The sequence below is a fragment of the Sarcophilus harrisii genome, chromosome 3 (genome assembly GCF_902635505.1).
Source record: "Sarcophilus harrisii chromosome 3, mSarHar1.11, whole genome shotgun sequence".
Taxonomy (NCBI): Eukaryota; Metazoa; Chordata; class Mammalia; order Dasyuromorphia; family Dasyuridae; genus Sarcophilus; species Sarcophilus harrisii.
The window spans coordinates 597,787,649-597,800,697 of record NC_045428.1 but is presented as its reverse complement, the minus strand read 5'-3'; the positions used below and the strand labels follow the sequence as shown (position 1 = coordinate 597,800,697).

The 13,049-nt window shown below is 41.1% G+C and overlaps 1 protein-coding gene across 1 annotated transcript in view; it reads left to right on the top strand.

The window, feature by feature from the left end:
* LOC100919242 (zinc finger protein 91) overlaps nt 1–13,049 on the top strand; it is a 54,473-nt gene that overhangs the window by 1,086 nt on the left and 40,338 nt on the right. Inside the window, exons 2-5 of the mRNA XM_031961710.1 lie at nt 300–1,696; nt 6,133–6,218; nt 9,086–9,212; nt 10,037–10,132. Coding sequence (XP_031817570.1) covers nt 1,294–1,696; nt 6,133–6,218; nt 9,086–9,212; nt 10,037–10,132 — 712 coding nt within the window. The 5' untranslated portion in view covers nt 300–1,293. The remainder of the gene's footprint in view (nt 1–299; nt 1,697–6,132; nt 6,219–9,085; nt 9,213–10,036; nt 10,133–13,049) is intronic.

Below are 13,049 nucleotides of genomic sequence, written 5' to 3'. Positions count from 1 at the left end.
GATTCTGTGACCCCAAATAAGACATCTTTGTCTTCCTCGTCAATAATGCTTTATCTTTTAAAGCAGAATCTTTTCATTTAATTACGGATTATCTTCAAAACAGAAATAGGGCGGAAAGAGGGGGAGGGGCGTAAACATTGCCACAGTTACTTTCACGTGGAAACTTGGCTTTTACAAAGGAAGGGACGGTCTTGGGAGATACATAGTGTATTTTTGTATTGTGTTGTGTTGTTTTTTGTTTGTTTTGTTTTTTTGCAGACGAGCCTGCAGTAATCGAAATTATGGTATTCTTTTTGCAGATGGAGGCGCTTGTAGTTCAGAGAAGATAAAGCACCTACTGAGTGTCAGCATCATTATCCAAGCCCAGGGCTCACCTGCTGTCCCTCCCCCACTGCCTCCTCCTCGGAAGAGAGAGAATGAAGACAAAGGATTGAAGATTTTTTTTCTTCTGCTTTACTTTATAAACTGCTTTGGGAGAGATGACAGGGTGTGTTGGCTCAGGGCTGGAAGTGACTGGCAGAGGTGACTGGGCCTTTACTGGTGTTTTTGCTTTTGCTTAGGGATCTGGGGAGTCAAACACGAAGCCTGGATCTTTTAGAAATAGTTTCATTCTTCTGTTTGCCTAGGCTGCTGTCTCACTAGCATGGCTAGCTTCCCATTGCATTCAGAGATGTGCCCTCTTTAACATCTAACAAATAGATATTTTGTTTATTTTACATGAAAAAATATGACATTCATTTGGTCTTTAATGCTAATATTAGACACTACAGTAAATATAACATACATATTGATTTTTAATGGAAACTTTAAAAAAAAGTTTCAGCTCATTGTATGAATTTGTGCAGCAACGTCAGGTTCCTTGATTCAGGGCCCTGTTCCCCATCCCCAGCTTTTCATGTGTGCTTGTCCTTGGGCCTAATTGGAGTCTTCCTACTCTACAATGAGAGAATGGGGACTAAGGGTCTTGGTGTTTTTCAGTGCCTGCATTTGTTTGTGAATGTTTATGTCCCATAGTTAGTGGACCCAATTCTAAGTTCTCTTTTTACACCTTACTCTTGAAGTCTCTCTGATGCACACCTTATGGGCCATTCGTACATCCCAAGAACTCAGCCACAGTTTTTCCAAGGTCCGTGGATCAGCTGTGTGATTGAGGCTGCCGAATCCATTCTCCTGATCTTTTCTTGCCCACAATTCCTCATTAGCAGTATATAGGTGCCCATTTTGGGTCTGACAAGGTTATCTCCCTTGTGGGTATAGTTTTGTATCTCTCAGTGAAAGGTCTCAATTGGAGAGATGATGCCTGTGAAAGAAGTAATGATTGTGTATCCAGACCCCCAAATTCCCACTACATATGATCAAGATAGCATCCTGGGAATGACTGTCCCTTGGATTCAGGAGACCATCCAAGGAGAGCAGGAGTCTGACCTGGAGGCTTCTCGACAGCGCTTCAGGCTTTTCCGATACCCAGAAGGGGCGGGGCCCCTTGAGGCCCTGAGCCAACTTCAGGCACTTTGTCTTCAATGGCTGAGGCCAGACATTCATACAAAGGAGCAAATCCTGGAGTTGCTGGTGCTGGAACAGTTCCTGGCCATCCTGCCTGGGGACGTCAGGACTTGGGTGAAATCACAAAGTCCCAAAACAAGCGAGGAGGTGGTGGCCTTGGTAGAGGATTTGGCCCAAATGGTAGAGGAAGGAGGTGAGAATTATAACACGGTGGACTTAGTAGGGGAAAAAATGACATATTACAGTATCTCCAGGGAGAACTAGTGTAGGAGGACGCTGCCCAGTGGGAATATTTAAGGTGGTTCCTAATATTTCATGAATAAGCAGTATTTAAGATTCCATGGTAGTTTCTATAGGAGAGTAGATCCCAATTAGTCCATCTCCATCAAAACATTTGGGAAGCTGCTCCACCAGGGTTTTATGCCTTCCCATGCATACTTTTTGTTTGGTCATTTTAGCTGAGCAGGAGTTCCATGGATTACCAAATGCTATATGAATATGTTTGTGTTATATTCAATATTCTTCCTGCCAAGATCCTTATAGAATATTGCAAATAATGGTTATTACCATTTTGATTTGAGAGAATTGAGGAATAGACTTTATCCAAGGTCCCACAGAAAGATTACGAGCCCGACCCAAAATCTATTTCCTGACTCCTATTTTGTGATTTAGTTTGTTATACCCATTTCTACTAGCCAAATTAATGTTACTCATTTAGCAAACTTCACAGAATAATCTTTTTTTTTCAAATAGGAAAGGTCTTCAAAAAGGTATAACTTAATAAGAATGTCATTGGCAAAGAAGTTAATTTTTACATATTGCAGATTACTTAGCAGTTTTAGGAAAGAGTTTGTCCGGTTTGTGTCTCCTGATTCTTAAACTTCAGTTCTGTGTCTTAAAATAACCATTGGTCAAAAAGATTGAGGTGGACAGTTAATTCAGCCATGTTCATCTTTGAGATTAGATCCTGGGACCTGGTAGGGCTATACTTGGATTCACCCTAATCTCTTTCTTCCTCTGAATAGATTGGGAGCCATACTCAGATGGGTTTTGTCTCAGTCAATAAACATGAAGTAGCTCCTGTGTGTGAGGCCATTGTCCTAGGCTCTGGAATTAAAAGAAAAAAAGGCAAAAGACTGCTCTCAAGGAGCTCACAACATTCTGGGAGGGACAATATGCAAACAATTGCACATAAAAGATGTATACAGGTTAATTTGAAAATAATCCAAAGAAAGAAGATGCTAGAATTAAAGGTGCTCAGGAAGGGCTTTCTATAGAAGGTAGAATTTTAACTGGGACATTAAAGATAGGGAAACCAGGAGGCAGAAGGAAAGAAGGAGAAGATTCTAGGCATGGAAAGCAGCCAGTGAAATGCCTAATCAGGAGATAAGTGGAGATCCTCACGATCTCTGGTTCACTGAGGAGTGGAGAAGGGGAATGAAGTACAAGAAAACAAAGGGGAGAGTAGACCTTTATAGTCTTGGACTTGAAACTGGATTTTTTTTTTCTTTTTTTTTTTTTGGTGTGGTAAGTGGAGTTAAGTGACCTACCCAGGATCACACAGATAGTAAGTGTCAAGTGTTTGAAGCTGGATTGGAACTCAGGAGGACCTGAGTCCTGGAGTCCAGGAGGACTCCAGACCAGTGCTGTATCCACTGGACTACTACCTAACTACCCTGAAACAAAAAGATTTTATATTTGATCCTGATGATGATGGGGAGCCACTGCATTATTGAGTGTGTTCAGACCTGTGTTTCTAAAAGTTTGCTTTAATAGCTGAGTGGAAGATGAACTGTACTGGAGGGGATGAGGGTCTGTCAGAAGAGGGAAGGGGGTCTGTGCAAGAGATTTTAGGGAGATAAATGAGGCAGCATGTGACGTGGGGTATGAGAGGAGTACAAAGATGGCTAGTAATCACTTTGGGGAGAGCAGTTGGGATTGATGGATGAGGTCAGATTATACCTTGGGTGATTGGGAAAATGGTGACACCCTCAACACTAATAGGAAAATTAGGAAAAAAGATTTGGGGCAAAAAATGATTGTAGCTTTCTATATGTTGGGTTCAATATGTCCAAGAGACATCCAGTGTGAAATACCCAGTTAGCAGTTAAAGAGATGCAAAACTGAAGAGCAGCAGAGAGTTGATGGCTGTACAAATAGATCTTAAGTCAGCATAAAAAGGGTTGAATCCATGAAAAAAGCTATTGAGATCTCCAAGTGAAGTAGCATAGAGCAGCGCTTCTTAAACTCTTTCTACTCATGACCCTTTGCCTTGAGAAATTTTTATGTGACCCCAGGCACATAGATATATAAAATAGGTATATAAATCAAACATTTACTGATAATAAATCATAATTTTGTGACCTCTTTATTCAGGTACAAGACCCCACATGGTGTTGAGATCCACAATTTAAGAAGCTGCAGTATAGAGGGAAAAGAAAAGATAGCTTCAGAGAGCTCTCGAAGAACGAAAGTTGAGCTGAAGACATTAGGTTTGTCAATTGAGAGACAACAACTTTGGAGAGAGCAATTTTGGTTGAATGACAGAAGGCCCATTTTAGAAGAAAAGTAGTAGAGCCATCTTTTTTAGATGGTCTCTTCAAAAGTTAAGCTACAAAAAGAATCATTGAGAATGAGGAGTTAGCTAGCAGGAATGGATGGATCAAGAAAGGGTTTTTTTGAGGATGGGGAAGACATGGGTGTATTTGTGGGCAGTAGGGAAAGATAGGGCATTTGAGAAATGAAAGAGAAGTGAGAAAGTTGAGATGATGGAGGGGGCCATCTGCTGAAGGAGCCAGCATGGGGATTACTTTGCCAGCGACAAAGGTTACATCTTCATGTGAGATCAGGCTAAAGTCTGAGTCTGGGTAATGGTGGATAAGAGGGAGGAGGGAAGAGGGAGCTCTCTGCAAATGGTCTGAACTTTTTCAGTAAAATAAGAGGCAAAGTTCTCTGCTGAGAAAATGGGGATAGAAGGTACAAAGGTTTTGAGGAAGATGAAAAGCTTTGAAAAATCTGCTGTACTTTATGGTGAGTTAATTAGGAGATGAAAAAGGATTGTCTTGCAGCAGTGAAACCCCAGTTGAGGTAGTGGGTCATAAATTTGTAGTAGACCCAGGAAACATGGTTTTCGGATTCTTGTCCAACTTAGTTCAGCATTTTTATGGGAGTAAAACATTAAGGAGCATTTTTATAGCATAGTTATAGAAGTGAAACGTTTATAGGAGTAAAAAGTTAAAATGTTAGGAATAATACAATACAATAATACAAGATTGAAGCTTGACAGCACAGCAGACAATACAGAATTAGACTGGTTAATTGAGGAATCAAGATCAGAGTATTGCTCATCTGAGGTCTGAGGAAACTTAATGGGAGACGAAAGGGAAAGGAAATAAGTATTTACATAGTATCTACAGTGTGTGAGAGCACACGTAGCACTTTTCACTGTGTGAGAAGTGCAATGCAAATAACTTATTTGCTCCTCATAGTAAAGTAGGGACACATCCCCATTTTACAATTAAGAAAACTAATTTAGGTTTAAGTGCCTTACCCACGGTCACACAGCTAGTGAACATCTTGAAGTCTGATTTGAACTCAGGTCTTCCTGACTCCACTCCTAGAATTCTACCTATTGTGCCTCCTAACAGAGAGATTGAGGGATAGGAGGTCAAAAGATTTGCCTGAATAAGGTTTGGAGTTGCAAGCATGATCATAATAGATTGTGATCAAATAAGGGAATTTCGCCGAGAATGTGGATTTGGTTTGTATGTGATGGCAAGGCTGAAGCCATGACCATCTGTGCTTGAAGTTGGAGGAATGAGTACTTTTGTGAAATAACAAGCAACTAGGAGCCAAGCATGTTTGAGAGGGAGGATGTATGTTGAAATCTAGTGTGAGAACAAGAGTTAGGGAGGGGAGAAGTTTGAACCAGACATGGATCCACATTGAGGAAGGAAGAGGAGAGGCCTGATGGTTGGTGGACAATTACTGCTAGAATTTTGATCAGGTGGTAGATGGAGAACCTCTCAGGAGGAGAGGTTACCAATGATAGTGGTAGAGGGAAAACCTGGAAGTGGCAGTGGGGGACCTGGAAGTGGCAGTGGGGGACAAGGTGACTTGCAAGTCTCCCACCTCAGTGAGTGACCGTTCAGCCCATTCTGGAAAGGGAAGCCCAGGAGGCTGGGTTATCCCAAAGGAGGCAATGATTACCAGTAGATGAAAGGAGTGGGAAAGGAAACCATTTAAGGTGAAAACAGGTTTGTTGAATCTGGAGCAGCTATTTCAGAGAGCCAGGGGAAGGGTTTGGTAACTTTAAAGCAGGATGTTATTGGGTTTGGTTTGAGAGGTTTGGGAATAAGGGACCTGGCAGTTGGGGGCAAGGAATGAGGTTTGAATCATGATAATGAAGTAATGGAGTTCATCACTGAGTAATAAGTTTAACCCTTACAGGGTAAGTGTCAGGATAGAGTCTTCTCAAGGCCTTTGGCAGTTCAGAGAAGGTGGCAGACACCTGGATCTGAAAAAAATGTTGTTACTTCTCTTCTCCCAAGGAAGGAAACATATGTAGTGGGAAAAGGAGATATCTGATAGCTGTAAGATAATAGTAAACGTCTACATTTTCCTTCTTAGCTCTGCCTTCTGAGGATTCTACACTCGTCCAAGAGGGCAACATCGAGGAGGGGCATGGCTCTGTATTCTTGACAAGCAGAGTCCAGGTGAGTTGGAATTTTTATGTCCTTTAAATGCTAGGTCAGTTCTTAGTTAATAGATCTTTCTTGTGGAACTTATTGCCCCAGGGTAATCTCTGGTAAACCTGAGCTCTAGTTGCCAGTCACTCAAGTGACTAGCCCCATCTTCCTAAAAGATATGTTCTATATGGAATGGTCTCTACTTGATGTCTCTTCCTTTATTATCTTTATTATTATTATCTAGCAGCTTCTTCACTGATCATACTTTTAATGAAGGACCAAGTTGTGGAAGAACAGGTTCAGAATGAAAAATTCATAACAGGTGTTATAGTCACAAGGGCCCTTTATTGTCATGAAAAGGCTCACAAGCAAAATCTCAATGATTTAGAAGTGGCTGGTGAGTGAAGAGGGTTATTTAAAAGTCAGAGGGAAGAGGGCAAGGGGAAGTAAGGGCAGAATCTAGAGCAGGGATCCTCAAACTTTTTAAATAGAGGGCCAGTTCACTGTCCCTCAGACTATTGGAGGGCCGGACTATAGTAAAAACAAAAACTTTGTTTTGTGGGCCTTTAAATAAAGAAACTTCATAGCCCTGGATGAGGGGGATAAACATCCTCAGCTGTTGCATCTGGCCCGTGGGCCCTAGTTTGAGGACCCCGATCTAGAGAGAGGACTGAAGACAAGAACAAATATGCATGTGCATTATGTCTATGTCAGCAACTGCATGTTGGAGGAAATAGGGTTTAATATGGGATAATGAGTTGCTTTGGTGGTAAAGGTTGTTTGTGGGGCAAGGATGTGTCTAGTGGACCTGCTTAAGGAAGAAGGATACTTTGTCTGATTTGGTGAGTTGAGTATGCCTTAGCCATGCTTGTTGGAATCTTTACAAACTGTTAAGCCATTGGAGTTGATTTGATCTTAGAAAGAGATATTTTGGGCCAGAACTTGAAACAAAGTACTAAGTGGAACTGATAGAAACAATGCTTGTGTTCACACCTTTAGAGACCTCTTAAGTATCTAAGTAATCAATGGAGTTCACACCTTTGGGAGAGTTCAGGGCTAGTATGAGGTCTGAATTCATACCTCCCTTGAAGTTCTTAGGACCAGAGAGTACTCTGGGAGATAACCCAGAATCCCTCTCCCTCCAGAAGGCGGAGTTAACCTTTGGGAGATCACATATATAGGGAGCTTTTGAAGCTTGGGCTTAGTTCTTCTTGTGGGACTTAGGAGAGAGAGACTCTGGAAGAAAGCCTACAAGCCCTATCTTTGAGGCAAGAGAGATCCATTTCATCTTCCAACTTGGTGCTGGCTGGAGGCTGAAGAAAGCAGAGGCAGAAACCAAGGACAAAGCTGCAAGAGCTCAAGCAGAGAGATAGGTCTCTGAACTAACCGGGCTAATTTGGAAGGAGAAATAAACATTTGAATTTTTACCAGCTGGCTGCATTTTGGAATAATTATTTATTTCGTCTGAAACTAAGGCTGCCTCCAGAAAACCCCAACACATGCTAACAAAAAAGACTCAGGAATCTGGTCTCCTTTTGTGCTTGATAAGGTTGACTGAGGGAACAGAATGGACTCGGGTAGAGTTCCCATCATTCCTGACAATGGCTACACCACATCACTATGATATTTGTAAAAGTAGCCTTGGAAGAATGCCTTTGTTTTCATTGAACTCCACATTATTGGATGAGACGTCTGAAGTGGAGGCTAAACCAGTGCAGAGCTACAGATATGAAATGTTTTTTAAGAGGACATAAGGAAATGCATGATTAAGAAGCAAACTGAGCCCCAAGCAATATCTATTTAGCAGAGAGACAGGTCATCTTAGATAGAATACGTAGGGAAGGGTTCTGAAATATGAAAGATATTCACTGTAGAGGATCAGTTGGGTGGGGGAGAAGGCTCTTGAGTGTAGGGGAACATTGGTAAAAATTATTGCCTGAGTATATTGCCTGACTATGATGATGAGGAATATTATTGTATTTGAAGAAGTCTTCCCATCATAAGGAATTTAGACTGTTTGACTTTTGGCTTTATTTCCTCAGCGGAAACATTGCCAAGAGGTGAGGCCCTTGGGAGAAATCTATAGATTTCACTTAGGAGGTGCTGTAATGTTTAGTTTTTTTTTTAATTTAATGCACTCATTACAACAGTATCCACAATATTCTGAACAATTGCATTTTTTAGTGCCCTTTGCTCCTATTCTCTGTAAAAAGCAGTAGGTAGAACATAGACTGAAGGTCATTTGGCATTTGGGGGAAAGGGCTTGTAAAGGGGCCCACGGCTTTCCTTGGCCAAAGAATCCATTTCAAGGTGTGTTTCCAGGTTTCTTCCTTGGAGAGCAGGGATTGTCTGATGTTAGGATTATAATCAAAACCTATTCAGTGTAGTAAAACCTGCTAGAACCCATGGGTCCTCTGCATAGCTCTTCAGAAACTAGAGAATCTACCTTGATACAAAAAAGCATCAGAATAGGAATTTAGAGCAGATGAAGGGTAGTAGATGAAGGGTACTCTACGCACTCTACGCAAAGCTTTAGAATGGATGGAAGAGAAGACTCAAAAGGAAACTGTCTAGGATTAGGTCAGCCTGATAGCTGAGGTAAGTTGTAATGAAATAGGAAAGCGATGTTGTGCATTTTCTGTGGTTTGGGGATTTCAGTCTCACTCTGATAGATAATGTTTGAAGGAAAGTTTTATTTACAAATCAGAACTATGTACATCTCCTAAAATCTCATACAAAGTGAAGCTTAGCAACATCCATGTGAATGGGAACCTTCTGACAGAACCCTCAAAATTGAGCACTGCTTTGTATGTGCTATAATCCTCATTTTCCTCAAAGGGGCCAAGTGAGGGATGATGTCTTGTGGAGAATCAGAAACCTGTTTGGTGTTTCAGGAGGGACTGACGTTCCAAGATGTAGCTGTGGACTTTACCTGGGAAGAATGGGGGCAACTGGACCCTGCTCAGCGGGATCTGTACAGGGATGTGATGTTGGAGAACTATCAAAACCTGATCTCTCTGGGTAAGCAGAGCTTCTCCCATAACTCACTGCTGTGCTGTTTTTGTACCTTCGTTTGCTGGAGGCTGTGAGGTATCCAGAGTGGTTTTGTTTTGAGGTAGAACAAAGAAGGTCCTTTATGCCTCTGGTGCCAAGAGGTGGGATATCTGCTCCCTTTCCCATGACAAAAGTCTGTGGAAAACTAAAAATTTAGAATGTCATTGTGCTATTTTCTGATCATCTTCCCCTTGTTCCAAGTATCTTCCTCAAAATTTCATTGCTTTAAAGTAAAAAAATTCTCTTAGTGAAAGACACAGCATGGGAGTTAGCTTCAGATATTGGGATTCAGCTGTGAATTCTCTAACTGAATAACTGTATGACGTAAGCAAGTCATTTGGCTTCTGAGCCTTAGCTATTTCCTCTGCAAAGTGTGTGTCATATTTGCATGACCTCTGAGGAATTTTTCTGAGGCATCAATTGGGTATATTGGAAGTTCAGATGAAAAAATGTTAAACATATATGATGATATTTAATAATGTTGTTATCATTATATCTGACCATGCATCCATATGGTGATCATCCACACACCCTTTCATAGTTCGAAGTGGCTCTCTGAGGTACTTTGTACCAGTTCCTTGGCTTTTTGGTGCCATGATCCCCTTTGGCAGTTTGGGGAAGCCTATGAATCCCTTCTCAGAATAATGTTTGAAAAAGGACATTAGGATGCATGTTAGGTGATGAGCCTCTGCCTTAGATCTTCACAGTTCATGTTCTTTGTCTGCATTGGAAGGGCCTACAGGTTCAGTATTTCTGTCTCATTATCTTTCCTTTTCTTCCTGCATGAATAGGCCTTCCAGTTTCCAAACCAGACATGATCTCCCAACTGGAGCAAGGGGAAGAACCATGGGCTCTGAAGAGAGAAGTTGCCAAAGCTTCCTGTTCAGGTGAGTGAGTGAGAAGTGAGAGGGCAGAAAGCTGTGTAAGCAGCAGCTCAGCAGATCTGGCATGGATGAAGCCCCTTTGAAAGGATGAAGAAGGAGCCTTTCTCAGAGCAGTCTGGGTAGTTAGCTGCAGCCCAAGAGAGTTATCTCTTTGACCACTCTTGGGGATTACGTTTTCCTGCCTCACTCTCCTGAACAATCAGCAAGTGTGTAAAGATTGACAAATACATGGGTAAACACTGCAGACGAGAATTGTTTCGAAGCACAAAAATGGTTTATTTTCTTTGGGAATGTTTAAATGTGTTTGGGAAGTAAAATCATGTCTGAAAATTACATTGCAGCCCACCAGATGGAGGGAGAGAAGGAAGGGGAGGCCAGGGGAAGGGCAGAGTGAAGAAGCCTGGCCTGACCACGTCAGATGATGCTTGCTTTCCATTGGTGGGATCTGAAGTTGATCACCTTGAATTCAGTCATACTTCCAGGACATTTAAATGGCTAGTCGGGGAATTTGTCCCTAATCTTGCAAGTGTGAAGGGAAAGGAATTAGAGTATCCATCTCACCAGTTGAATTCATCAGACATAAAGTATCTGTAATAGGGAAAGCATTGTGCTAAGTGCTGAGTACATCAAAATCGGAATCTCTGCTCTTTACATGAGGAGAATAATAATAACCCTTGGCATAAACAGCTGGGTCATAGTAAAACCCTTTGAGGAAGATGGGTTTTGCAGCGGGTAAGTTCAGAGGGATGCATTTCAGGTGTGAGAGAGATTATAGCACAACTCAGGGATAGGACATGCTAAGGTCAAGGAATAGCTTCTAGGCCACAAATCATTAGAATTTAGAATTAGGAAGGATCTTAGCAATGATCTAGGCAAAATATACCTTAAAAGGAATCCCTGTTACAACACAGTTGCCGACTGGGCATCTAGCTTTTTATTCAGCTTTCCAACAATAGAGATGCAAGGACCGAGGACAGAATATCATTGGAATTATTAACTATAGGGCTAGAATTGTAAAAGAAGAAAAGAAAAAGCATGTTCCCAAGGAAAGGCTACTAGAAGCAAAGTTTCATCTGCTCAGAGACTACTACTTTGTATTGCTGCCTCATCATCTTAGGTGAAAAGACCTCAGTGACACAGATGCAGTCTAGCTCTGAACCTTTCATCTCCTGAAGCACAGCTTGTCCTTTGAGGAAAGGCTGTTAGGAGTCATTGGGCATCTTCCAAAAGCTTTCACTTCGATCTTTCTTCAAATAAGGCTTCTTCAGCCACTTGCTACCAGCCTAATCTCCCAGTTGAGATATAAAGAACATCTATTTCAAAGAAGAGCAAATCTCCCTTTAATTTCAGGCCTCCTATCTCCACTTGTGTCTCTCTTTTTGAGGGTAGAGGAGTACCACCATTTATTCAACAATGAACATTCTCGTACTTGATCATATTCTTCATAGCTCAGTGACTCTGAATTCCTGTAAATCATCATCCAAACACCATTCTTCATCCCCTAACAGCCAGTTCCCTTCATCTTAAATCTGTTACTTTCTGAGCCTTTTCATCTACTAGCTCTTACTGAAATCTGGATATCCCCTGATGGCAAAGTTTTCTTGGCTACCCTTTCTAGTACTAGCTGTTATCTTCCCTTACTCTCCTTAGGTCACTAGTTGAGGTGGGGGGAGTTGGAATGCTTCTTCTTCCCCATTGCTACTTCCATGTTCTTTTTCAGTCATTCAGTAATCTCTTTCTTTGAGGCTAATCCTATTCATTTCTACCACCTAATTAAAATTCTGGTAGCTATTGTCTTTGGACCTCCCAGGTCACTCCTCTTCCTTCCTCAATAAGTTCAATACCTGGCTTAAAGTTTTTCTCTTCTCATTCCCCTAACTTCTGCTCACATTAGGGAATGTCAAACAGACACTGATTCTCCCTTAGATACTCTTACCACTCACTTCCTTAACCTACTTATCTTACAGGAGTCACTCTCCCACCCTACCTCAGCCACACACAAAGATGCTTATACCCTTGCCTTGCATAAGAATATCACACAGACATTCTAATTGACTCCACTACAAATTTATGTTACATAATTTCAAATGGGTCCTTATATTCAGTTTCTTTCTTTCTAAGGAATCATTTCCTACTACTGACTACATATATTCCCGTGTCTCTCTCATCCTGGGAAAAACCCTCATTGGTCTTTCCATACCCATTAACTGTTGTCCTGTATCTCTTCTACCCTTGGTGCTTAAAAATATTGTTTAATACCAGGTGCTTCCACTTTTTCTCCTATCACTTTCTTTTAACCCCTTACAATCTAACTTTCACCTTATCATTTCATTGAAACCTGTCCTCAGAATTACTCTTACAATCTTGTAGTTGCCAAATCTAATGGTCCTTCTTCAGTCCTTATCCTCCTTGATCTTTCAGCAGTCCTTGATATTCTCTCCAACTTCTGGTTCCTAATGATTACCAAACTGACCACTCATGTGCTAGATCCTTCTCTAGATCACTCTTAACAAGATGCATGTACACACATGTGTATGTGCATACTCACTATCTCACTCATCTATTATATTTAAATTTATTTTTTTATTTTTAACATAGGTATCATGAGTATCCCATAGTGTTCTGTCTTGGGCCCTATTCTCTTCTCCTTCTGTATGGTTTTCTTTGGTGACCTCATCAACTTCCATGGATAAAACTGCTATCTCTATGCTAATGATTTTTTTTTCTTTTTTCTTTCTTTTTTTTTTTTATTTAATAGCCTTTTATTTACAGGTTATATGTATGGGTAACTTTACAGCATTAACAATTGCCAAACCTCTTGTTCCAATTTTTCACCTCTTACCCCCCCACCCCGTTCCCCAGATGGCAGGATGATCAGTAGATGTTAATATATTAAAATATAAATTAGATACACAATAAG